At 42.7% G+C, this 12,080-nt stretch overlaps 1 protein-coding gene across 4 annotated transcripts in view; it reads left to right on the forward strand.

Annotated features, from left to right (window-relative positions):
* ATP2C2 (ATPase secretory pathway Ca2+ transporting 2) overlaps positions 1 to 9,961 on the forward strand; it is a 44,510-nt gene extending 34,549 nt beyond the window's left edge. For 2 of the 4 annotated variants that reach the window (XM_075008263.1, XM_075008265.1), the window contains 10 exons: positions 1,005 to 1,175; positions 1,948 to 2,045; positions 2,140 to 2,190; positions 2,619 to 2,785; positions 4,791 to 4,859; positions 4,953 to 5,069; positions 5,715 to 5,862; positions 7,495 to 7,590; positions 7,911 to 8,052; positions 9,518 to 9,961. In XM_075008263.1, coding sequence (XP_074864364.1) covers positions 1,005 to 1,175; positions 1,948 to 2,045; positions 2,140 to 2,190; positions 2,619 to 2,785; positions 4,791 to 4,859; positions 4,953 to 5,069; positions 5,715 to 5,862; positions 7,495 to 7,590; positions 7,911 to 8,052; positions 9,518 to 9,633 — 1,175 coding nt within the window. In that variant the 3' untranslated portion in view covers positions 9,634 to 9,961. Of the gene's footprint in view, positions 1 to 1,004; positions 1,176 to 1,947; positions 2,046 to 2,139; positions 2,191 to 2,618; positions 2,786 to 4,790; positions 4,860 to 4,952; positions 5,070 to 5,714; positions 5,863 to 7,494; positions 7,591 to 7,910; positions 8,053 to 9,517 lie in introns of those variants that run through there. The other 2 variants (XM_075008264.1, XM_075008266.1) reach the window with 2 other exon arrangements.
* Positions 9,962 to 12,080: the final 2,119 nt, after the last annotated feature.

Genomic DNA, 12,080 nt, shown 5'->3' on the forward strand with positions numbered 1-12,080 from the left:
GGTAAATTACAGATAAATAAAAGCACAGAACACAGAGCCAGGACTGGTGGCTGGAAACAAACTTTATGGGACCACGGTAAACTTGGCCATGCCCATAATAAGTGACTCTCCAACTAACTAAAATCACTCCGAATTGTGGATGCTGCCGGATGAGAGAATTGCGAATTAGAGAGCTTCAACCTGTATCGAGTATTATCATTACTCCTATGAATAACAGAAGCTGGGTGTTCTTAGATTTCCCCTCTGTTTCTAAGAGCCTTGTCTGAGTTTCTTGGTGGCTCATTTGGTGGTTTATGTCTGTGAAATGCAAAGAAGTATACATGACCGCTGGAGAGCATGAACAATTTTCTTCTGTGAATAATTGCAATAGTCTGAGACATAGTTTAATATTGTCACTACCAAACTGGACACTGATCCTTGCATAGTCCTTTCAGTAGCCAGGCTTTGTTCAGAGACTCAACAAAAAGCACGTGTGGAAGTGATATATTGAAGTCAATCAGAATCGTGCCTTTGTAAAGGCTGGGCAAAGTCTGCTCAATTTGAAATCCCTCCCATTGATTTGATTGGAATGGGGATCAGGTCCTGTATTTCAGCATCACGTTTTGATAAGTGAAGTAGGTTAATTTTTTTCTTTTACTAGGAAAGTGTCTAGGCCTCAGTTTCACTCCTACTTCATATCAGCATGTGTCCCACAGACAAACTATGTACTATACTTACTATATGTGCTACACAGAATCAGAGAAATGTGGCAGAGACCTCAAGAAGTCAACTGGTCCATCCCCCTGTGGTGAGGCAGAATCAAGTATTCATGTCCTGGACCATCCTTGCCTGGTGTGTGTTTAACCTGTTCTTGAAATTCTCCAGTGACAGGGATACTGCAGTCTCCATTGGAACTTTACTTCAGTTCTTCATTTATGCTTGTAGTTAGTTTTTTCTGATATCCAAACTAGAAAATAATGTGGAATAACTTACTTCTTTGTCCCCCTCTCTCTGTCTGTCTCTAGTACTTGCTCTGGCTTCAGGTCCAGAACTTGGCAGACTCACGTATTTAGGACTGGTTGGAATAATTGACCCTCCAAGAGTTGGAGTTAAGGAAGCAGTTGAAGTCCTTTTAGAGTCCGGGGTATCAGTGAAGATGATAACGGGAGATGCCTTGGAAACGGCGGTGGCTATAGGTAACAATGAGCTATCTTTCCACAAATTTTGCAATGCCTGTCAATCTGACCAGTGCCAAATCTTGTATATTTTATTGACTTTCTTAAGACAAACTGAGTCCATCTACTTTTCTTTTCATGTGTTGCACTAGATTCCTTGAATTCCAGGTGAAGCTTTACATAATAGTACATTTTGTCTGGCTACGCCTAAGGACAGGAGACACTGGGTGTGGTTTAATTAGGTATTAGCATCACCCCTAAATGTCTGGGAGTACCTGGTGCATAAAATTGTACCGTGCAGGTAATGGTGTAATTATTTACATATTCCTGGGTGGCTGCGGGTAACTTTCTCTCCCACAATCTGTTCCCCCAGTCAGCCTGCTGCTGGGACCTCACCAGCACCCCCGTAAAAGGGTTAAAATTAGCTGAAGATGACATACTTAGACCTACTTACTGCAGTGTCTTCCATGCAAAAAGGCTGGATGCTGATGCTCTCTCATTGACTTGCTGACTCTTCTTGCCCTGGTGGAATGTTGGAGTCAATGGAAGAGCACTTGGAGGCTGATTTTACTGCATCGAAGCAGGCGTGCTAAATCAACCCACCAGTGGATCAATCTCTAAAGCATTAATCCACCATGCAATGGAGACAAGTCCCTAGAAATAGAATTGTTGTCCCATGCCTTCATGGATGACACCAGCCTAGAGACATTTTCTGTGACACTGTTTCAAGTGAGAATATAATGAGCCACTTTTGGTGATAATGGGCTGCTCTTGTGTTGGGTTTTCTGTGCAGGACGGAATATTGGACTCTGCAATGGGCAACTGAAAACCATGTCAGGGGAAGAGCTGGACCACATGGCTGAGTCCGAGTTATCATCTGCTATCAAAAATGTAATTCCATTTAGACCATTTCTCAACAGTAACGCTGTGTAACATTCCATCAGTCTAATACCTTTTTTCACCCTTTGTCACTTTCTTTGTCCAGGTTTCTGTCTTCTTCAGAACAAGTCCCAAGCACAAGCTAAAAATCATAAAGGTACAGACTGCCTCCCAACACTGTTATATGACATGGAAAGCCAGAATAGTGCACTGGAGAGTCTCCTGCAGAATAGGACAGGGATCTTTGAAGGAAGAGTCAATACAGTAGAGCTGTGATTACATGGACAAGTTCATATTTTCAGGAGTGGAAGTATCTACTGCTCCTGCTGATACCCATTGAAATAATTAGGGTCATGCACTTGGTGAATCCAGGGTCCTGAGCAGAGTATCTCACTCGTTTCTCTGCGTGCTACTCATGGTATTTTGTACAGCTGTGGGCTGCTCAAGTCCATAATCCCACCTGAGATGTAAAACCCTCCTCGTGCAATGGAATATACATTACAAATATTGCAAATGCTTCAGGATCAAGTTGATTTTCACATAATGAGGCCATCCCTTAATGTATTCATCTCTCCATTTCCACAGGCTTTGCAAGGGGCTGGTGCCACTGTGGGAATGACGGGGGATGGAGTCAACGATGCTGTGGCTCTAAAATCTGCCGATATTGGGATAGCGATGGGACAGGCGGGCACAGATGTCAGCAAGGAGGCTGCCAACGTGATACTGGTGGATGACAACTTCTCAAATATCACGTAAGTTGGGCTTCAGATACTTTCTCGATATTAAATGCAATGAGTTTCTATGTGACTTGCATTGAAAATATATCAAAGACCAGATCCTCAGCTAGTGCAAATCTGGGTTCAATCTCTGGAGATAATTTACACCCACTGCAGGTCTAGCCCGTCATCTCTCTGGAGGCATATGTGGAGGACTGTGTCCATTAGATGTCCATCCATTCTCCCTGCACCACCTAGCTTCTAGCAAGGACACCTGTGGCTCTATTCTGAAGGGCAGGGCATTGAAAGCTAACAGGAAAGTGGTCAGAATGCCATAAATATGTCTTGTGTACACTTATGCCCATGAATCAAGGTAAAAAGGACAGCTTTCTCATCTCAGGCTTTTTAGTTCTGATAATATCCCTTTAATCAAACAGTTGTATTTCCAACCCTGCCATGTTACGGCTTTCCAAAACGAGTAAGGTTGAACCTCTCTAGTTCAGCACCCTTGGGACCTGACTGGTGTTGAACCAGAGAATTTGCCATACTCTGGGAGATCAATATTGTCTTGTAGCATTTGGTAGCTAATGCCTCTGTGCTTCACGGGCTCTTAAAGATATTTAGGGGGTAACAAGCAATTCTGTAGCACCTTATTAGAGCTGAATAACAGCACAGAACTCTGAGAACTAGTGGCTGTAATCAAACTGTTTAGTACTATGGGAAACTTGGACACACCCATAAGTAGACATCCGGCTAATTTAGAATCACGCCGGACTAGAGAGATTCAACCTGTATTTGGGCTTTCCTTGAAATGAAGTGACAGAGTGAGTATAGACAAGAGGACAGCCATTTGGTTTATAAAGTATCGGAGGCGGAGCCGTAGCCATGTTAGTCTGGATCTGTAACAGCAACAAAGGGTTCTGTGGCACCTTATAGACTAACAGAAAACTTTTGAGCATGAGCTTTCGTGAGCACAGACTCACTTCATCAGATGCTGGTCTTGGAAATCTGCAGGGCCAGGTATAAATAAGCAAGAGCAAGGGTGGGGATAACAAGGTTAGCTCAGTCAGCAAGGGTGAGGCTTACTACCAGCAGTTGATCTGGAGGTGTGAACACCAAGGGAGGGGAAGCTGCTTTTGTATTTAGCCAGCCATTCGCAGTCTTTGTTTAAGCCTGAGCTGAGGGCGTCGAATTTGCAGATGAATTGTAGCTCAGAAATTTCTCTTTGGAGTCTGGTCCTGAAATTTCTTTGCTGTAGGATAGCTACTTTTAAGTCTGCTACTGTGTGGCCTGGGAGATTGAAGTGCTCTCCTACGCACCACAGTCACTCTAACTCAGGGACCCATCCATGCAACAAACCTCGTTGCCAGCTCTGCTCACATAGCTACACCAGCAACACCATTACAGGACCTAACCAGATCAGCCACACCATTGTGGGTTCGTTCAGCTGCACATCTACCAATATAATTTATGCCATCATGTGCCAGCAATGCCCCTCTGCTATATACATCTGACAAACTGGACAGTCTCTATGTAAAAGAATAAACGCACACAAATCAGATATTAGAAATGGCAATATACAAAAACCCGTAGGAGAGCACTTCAATCTCCCAGGCCACACAGTAGCAAACTGAGAAGTAGCTATCCTACAGCAAAGAAATTTCAGGACCAGACTCCAAAGAGAAATTTCTGAGCTACAATTCATCTGCAAATTTGACGCCCTCAGCTCAGGCTTAAACAAAGACTGCGAATGGCTGGCTAAATACAAAAGCAGCTCTCCCTCCCTTGGTGTTCACACCTCCAGATCAACTGCTGGTAGTAAGCCTCACCCTTGCTGACTGAGCTAACCTTGTTATCCGCACCCTTGCTCTTGCTTATTTATACCTGGCCCTGCAGATTTCCAAGACCAGCATCTGATGAAGTGAGATAAGGTGCCACAGGACCCTTCTTGTCTATAAAGTTTCTTAAATGATTACTAGGTTAGATAAGAAATAGCATGAATACCCATCACTTAATAAATTACCACATCTCTCCTTTCCAGAAATGCAATAGAGGAAGGAAAAGGAATATTTTATAATATAAAAAATTTTGTCCGGTTTCAGCTTAGCACGTAAGTACATGCTTGCTTACACTCTCCTGATGAGCAGCTTTTAGGCAAGGTCGCATGTTGCAAGGTGTCATTCCTTCTTTGTCTGCTTTGCAGGAGCATTTCTGCATTGAGCCTTATTACTCTGTCGACAGTGTTCAATTTACCAAACCCACTCAACGCTATGCAGATCTTATGGATCAACATTATAATGGATGGACCTCCAGCTCAAAGGTAATGAAAATACACCATGAGCCAAAATTAATCTGGGAGAAAAGTGATGCAACTCCGTTGACTTGCAAAGCATTAAGAAGGTTCTGCTAACAAAAGTTGTCATGGTCACATGTTGACCTTCTTTACTTGACCTATCTTGGGGTGGAATCTCCAAATTGTTCCACCCATAGACTGTGAGTGAATCTGTTACTCTGTGTATACTCACTCACTTTATATGCAGGTTCAGCTGGGTTTTGATCATCTGTATTCTTCCCTTCAGCAAACTGTGTGTCCAGAAACAGTGAATTTTTTTTTTAACAAAATGTTTATATTTAGCAGCTGAAAGAAAGCCTTAATTGCCCAACCTGTGAGATAATGTGTTTGAAATTGTCAGCCTCTCTGTAAATTCAGTACGACATTAGTTTGGGGACATAAAGGAGGAAATCCTTGCCAAACAGCCCTACATTTGTCCCACTTACCCAAACAGGATCAAGGCAGCACAGTGACACCCTGGAGGAGCTAGCATTGGTGTTTCCTCTGCTTTGTGCCTTCGGTGACTAAGCAAAGGATTTTGGACTCCAGGGCTCTGTCTGCTTCCTTGCATGAGCACTAACATTAGAATAGGCATAACTGATCTGTATCTTCTCAACACGTTTTCTTTGACAGCTTGGGAGTTGAGCCCGTTGATAAAGATACCATCAAACAACCCCCTCGAAATACTACGGATACAATCCTCAGCAGAGCATTGATCCTGAAAATCTTTGTGTCTGCTCTGACTATCATCAGTGGGACCCTCTTTGTCTTCTGGAAAGAGGTGACATAAGTGTTTCATCCTTTCTTGTTTGCACTTTATATCGAGAACCATTCATAATGTTTTAAGGATAATTTTCTCAGAAGGCAGAGGGTCCAGTGAAGCGGATTTGGGGCATCACAAGAAACCTGGCTCTGCAATTAACTTGCTGTGCGGTCTCTTCTCCTCTTAGTACTGGAGTTTCCCAGCAATAACGTGAGGATAAGAACACTTAACTTCCATTCAAAAGTTCAGTGACAGCTAGTGTTTAAAAGTCCTATGTATGAATTAGGCACTACACCTACTTCTGTTAGCTATTTCAAGGAGTATTTCAGAGCAACAAGAATGATCAAAAGTCTACAGAACATGACCTATGAAGAAAGGCTGAAAGAATTGGGTTTGTTTTGTTTGGAAAAAAGATTAAGGGGGGACATGATAGTGGTTTTCAGGTATCTAAAAGGGTATGATGAGGAGGAGGGAGAAAACTTGTTCTTCTTGGCCTCTGAGGATAGGATAAGAAGCAACGGGCTTAAACTGCAGCAAGGGAGATTTAAGATGGACATTAGGAAAAAGTTCCTAACTGTCAGGGTGGTCAAACACTGGAATAAATTGCCTAGGGAAGTTGTGGAATCTCCATCTCTGGAGATATTTAAGAATAGGTTAGATAAATGTATATCAGGGATGGTCTAGATGGTATTTGGTCCACTCATGAAGGCAGGGGTCTGGACTCAATGACCTCTCAAGGTCCCTTCCAGTCCTAGTATTCTATGATTCTATGATTAACTTCTGATTTTTTTTATGCCACAACATTGAGCTACAGCCTAATCCTTTTTTTGTGTGCTAAACTTTGCAGTTGTGTCCTTTTTAGAAAGCCAAATATTTAATGATTTCTTGCATTTGATTGCTCCACTGCAGTATTTGTACATGAATAAAATCAGGATAGCTCAGTGCTTTGAGTGTTGGTCTACTAAATCCCTGGTTGTGAGGTCAATCCTTGAGGGGGCCATTAGGGATCTGGGGCAAAGAAAAAATAGGTGGGGGGAAGAGATGGTGCTTGGCCCTGTCAAGAGGGCAGTGAACTGGACTTGATAACCTCCTGAGGTACTTTCCAGTTTTATGAGATGTGTATCTCTACCATAAGTCTCACAGGCTGGGTTTGGAGTACATCAATTATAATTGCTAATTAGACATAGCTTGCAAATTTATGAGAGGGGTAGCTTTATTAGTCTGTACCACAAAACCAACAAGAAGTCTTGTACCATCTTAGAGGCTAAGAGACTTTTTGGAGCAGAAGCTTTTGTGGGTAAAGACCCACTTTGTCTGATGCGTGTGATGCATGCAAATGAATTCTCCACAGAGCTTTTGAGCAAATTCACCACTAGCCAAAGAGTTTAAAATATTGGAAGTGCTGACTGTAAAATAGAAATACTGGCAGAAGAGAATTACCTCAATGGTATTTAGGCACCTGTCATTGAAATCCGTGTTTAGAGCTAGGGGCGGTACCTAACATTCCTGTTCTCTCTCATTTTTAAAGTACATTAGATTTTAAGTTGACCATGACTTCTTTTTAAACAAAGTGGTTATTGTTAGACTATACAGTGCTGTGTTGACATGCTTTTATAAGGCCCAATCACTTTTTTTTACATGTGTTTCCAGATTCCTGAAAGCGGCACAACTCCCAGGACCACAACAATGACTTTTACTTGCTTTGTGTTCTTCGACCTCTTCAATGCCCTGACGTGTCGTTCTCAGGTGAGCGAGACAGTTGCCAGGTCAGCATTGTCTTTAAATAGCTGCTTAAATGTTTACTGCGAATGGAAAGTAATCTAAATATTCAGAAAAGGCATATTTTTTTTTTCTCATATGGTAACTGGAGAAAAATCAGGTTTTATCCTAGTAACAATAATGAACTAATTTACAACAAAGTTACGCCTCTCTGAGTTAGCCCATGTATAATTTGAATTTGCTAAAGGGCTATTAGTGTTTGGCTGTTGGATGTGCAGACAGATAAATGTCTACGTTTATATACACGAGGCTGAAAATGTTGACTTTTTTTTTTTCCCCTCCCCCAGACAAAGTTGATCAGTGAGATAGGCTTTTTCCGCAACCACATGTTCTTGTATTCTGTGCTGGGGTCACTGCTGGGGCAGATGGCTGTTATTTACATCCCGCCATTACAAAAGATCTTCCAGACAGAGAATTTAGGAGCACTGGGTAAGTTATGACAGAAAAAGCAATATGCTTTGTTAAAGCTATTGCAAATGAATATGAGATTTGCCAGCTTAGATTAGATCTCTAGTACAGCTCTTGTTATTATGAGATAGCTCGGAAGAAGGTGGGGTCATAGCCAGTTGTGTAAAGTGCCACGTTGCTGAGGAGGAGGAATTTATTGTTCTAGTTTCTGCTTGCCTAGGTTACAAGTATTTATGTTCATGTCATTCTCCCTCTCCTCTCACAATCCAGATAATGTGAGTGGTTCTACTGACAGGGTTCCTTATTTGGAAATATCAAGTTCTTTGCACAGTGTTTGTAAAATAGCCTCAGTCTCCATTAAAGAAATTAGTGCTGGGGGAGCTACCTTGAATCATGACACCAGTGCACCCCCCAAAGCACGTACGTAAAGCAGGGTTTACATGGTGGTGGTCTATACTACTGTGGGCTGTAGATCTAAACTGCACAAGTTCAGCTACATAAACAACGTTCTCAGTGGTGACAGATGGCAGAACAAGGAGCAATGATCTGAAGTTACGGAGGGACAGGTATAGGTTGGATATTAGGAAAAACTGTTTCAGCAGGAGGGTGGTGAAGCACTGGAATGTGTTACTAAGAGAGGTGATGGAATTTCCATCTCTAGAGGTTTTTAAGTCCCAGCTTGACATAGTCATGGCTTGGATAATTTAGTTGGGGTTGATCCTTCTTTGGACAGGGGGCTGGACTAGATGACCTTCTGAGGTCCCTTCCAGCCCTGGAATTCTATGAATGTAGCTGAAGTCCAATACTTTAGGTCTGCTTACCCCAGTAACTTCACCATGGTAAGCAGACACCTGACAACCTCCTGCTGACTCTGACATGCCACCAGAATGAGAAGAATAAGCAGAGTTGATGGGAGAGTACTCAGTGGTTGATTTATCGCATCTATATTTGACATAAGTCAACCTTTGCTGGGTTGATTGCTGCCCGTCGATCCAGAGAGTATCAAAGATCTGCCCTAAGGCATCGCAATATAAGGCCTCCTTTACATTGGTGCATAGGAGGTTGTGCTACTCTAACTGTAACAGACCTCCTATTTTATGAACTAACTGGCGAACGGGGAGCTGATAAAATCCAAAAATTGAGAACTGAACATGCAGCAGGGCCAATACGTGAGTTAATTTTTAATCATTCAGTGATAGTGCATGTAACGATTGGTAATGAATGGATACAGTGTGCATGACTTTGAAATCTTAGCCTGTTCAAACTGGACAGATACTTGATCATTAACTGAAAGATTAAAGTCACATTTGGCAGCCAAAAGATGGGTCCTATAACTGTTTCTAAAATAAGAATTCAACTTTGCATTAATGTCGTTCCATCAGTGCAAATTTCTCTAAAGTGGACAGGGCCTTATCTGAATATGTTTGTCTGACACACAGTGCAGCTGACCCACTGTGTTTCACTTTCTTCCCTGACTCCCGAGCAGATCTGTTGTTTCTCGCTGGCCTGTCATCTTCAGTTTTTATTGTGTCGGAACTCATCAAACTGTGTGAAAAGTACTGCTGTGGAGCAAAGAAAGTGACGAGTCCTCATGAGGTCTAAGGGATACACACCATTCTTTGGATTCAATGGCTCTTTTGTAATTCGAATACATCATTCTGTGACTATGCAAATCCTTGTGGAAACGAGTACAGGCAATATTCCTTCCACATTCTTCACCCAGGCTATATCAAGCTTTTGCCTGAAGTGTAAACACGGCCTCCATGGCACAGATATACATATATTTTCAGATTATGTTGACCTGTCCATCAGTTGAAGCTATCACTTGGCACAATATGAGTATTCACCTGTATAGAAAAATCTACTGCACACCACTACATTTATTTATTTAAATCACAATGTTTTTTGTTAATAAAAATCTGTATTTAAACTTTAACTTGTCTGTGGGAGCATCTTACATCTCCACATTTAAAAACATCTTTCCATACCTTTGCCTTGACTACCAGGACACTGTAGTCCATTTTTCTTGATAAATGCTGTGGCTTTGGAGTTCAGCCCAGCTGACCTTGATTCAGCAAAGGTCTTAAGCATGTACCGAGTTTGGGACTATTTACATTCATGCTGGAAGAGTTGCACATGCTCAGTACCTTTCAAATTAAAAGGGCTCGACTTGTTTTTAGATTTGTGTGCTCCCATGCAAACGCCATTGCCTTCACCTTCTTATGGGGGGTATAATAGAGCAAACACACACAGACAGACAGACAGACAGAGAAAAAATTAGTAACAGAAGCTTCTTGGGTTTACAGACTGCAGGACCGCTTTGTAAAGGTACTTAAACACTGCTACCGTCAGCATTTTCTTTGTCTGTCTGATGTAAGAGCCTGGGTCTCAGTTTAACAGGGATTTAAGCACTTAGGAGCCTAAATCCCATGGATAGTTGTTGTGTTTTAGGTTCCTAAATGCTGATATCCCTTTTGAAAGTGAGATTTAGGCTCCTAAATTGGATAAAGGTTGCAATGCCAAATGCAGTGATGGAACACAATAGCCTAAGTCAGCAGTGTTCAGTAAGAATTCAAAGGTCGCCATACATGTGGTTGTCGTCTTTCCATATTCACCACATTCCCCTCCCCCACTCTAAATAAATGCCCCCCCTCCCAAACCCCCTTCTAATTCAATGCCAGTAACTCACCAGAGCTACTGGAGCTGCCGCCAGGGCTGCTGCCGTGCGTGTTTCCCCCCCAAGCCATGGGGCGTGTGCACAGAGTGGGCAGACAGCACTCCCTGCATGTGGCTCTCAGGAGAAGCCAGAGGTAAAGGGCTTTTTGTGGGAGGGAAGCATTGTTAAAACCCAGAAACAAGAGTGAAAACCAAAGGGGATATTTCTACTGTCACTCATTCCTTTCTATGTCCTTGCACTGCAATGCAGTGGTGCATGGGAAAGGGGCTGAGGCTAAAGACATAAGACCCCACGGATAAAATATTCACTAAGCCCACCTGCACCTGGGCTGTTTGTTTTGTATGCTGGCAAGTTCAGTTTCTGCACCCCCTGCGTACAGCATAGCAGGTTTAGCTTAAATCCCAGGAAAACTGCCTCAGTGTAAGAGCATTTGGACAAGGGCCAGGCTGCCTTGGGATGCTGCAGAATCTCCTTTTTCAGAAGGAGGTTGGATAACTCTCTGATAGTGAGGTTGGAGGATGTGTTTCACCTAATCTAACTGGAAAATCAACCCAGGCACAGTCAATCTTGTGGGGTTCAATTTCACGTGCTTAGAAGGGACATGCTGAATGGAATGATTGGGGTGGACAGTTGACCCCTATATTCCTCAATACCGTGAGGAGTAAGGGAGGTTGACGGGAGGGTTTCTCCCATTGACCTCCCTCGGTGAGGACAGTCACACAAGCTGACAAGTCAATTCCGGCTTCACAATGGCCACAGCTGGAACACCGTATCTACAGTAGACTTGAATGTCTAACGTAGACCTGGCCTAAGATTCGGTCATCACAGAATTGGGCATTTCACTTCCATACAAAAGATATTGCTGAAAGACTTTTCTCTGTCCTCAAGTTCACTCCCTTCCTGTTAAAGTTACGCTTTGTCTGTTTATACTTCAGCTGGTCTGAAAAAAAAAAAAAAAAAAAGCTGTTTTTGCTCTCCTTTGTTTAAACAGGGAGGAGAGGGCTGGGCTGGGCTGGGCTGGGCCGGGCAAGGTTATTGTGGCAGAGTACAACTTTTTCGCTTTGGTGTAAGCTTTCCATCTGCAGTTACACTGTCCAAACTTCCTTATTGGCTTAGCAGGAAGTGCTTTGTTTCAGCATCATCTTGCTAAGCAAATCTGTAACTTGAGCCTCCATCAGAACATTCACTAAGAGCATCATCGACTGTTAGGTTTCCCTCTTCCCCCCCCAACCACCTTCATTTTATATGATCTGATTTCAGGATAAGACCAGTTCCTCAATGATCATAGGACTTCCATGCAGTCAAATGCTTCGCTGGTTTCCAATAGGAGGGAACCCAATGTGTATCTCCTTAACAATACTGACAGAGCTTG

This window comes from Carettochelys insculpta, chromosome 14 (assembly GCF_033958435.1).
Source record: "Carettochelys insculpta isolate YL-2023 chromosome 14, ASM3395843v1, whole genome shotgun sequence".
Lineage (NCBI taxonomy): Eukaryota > Metazoa > Chordata > Testudines > Carettochelyidae > Carettochelys > Carettochelys insculpta.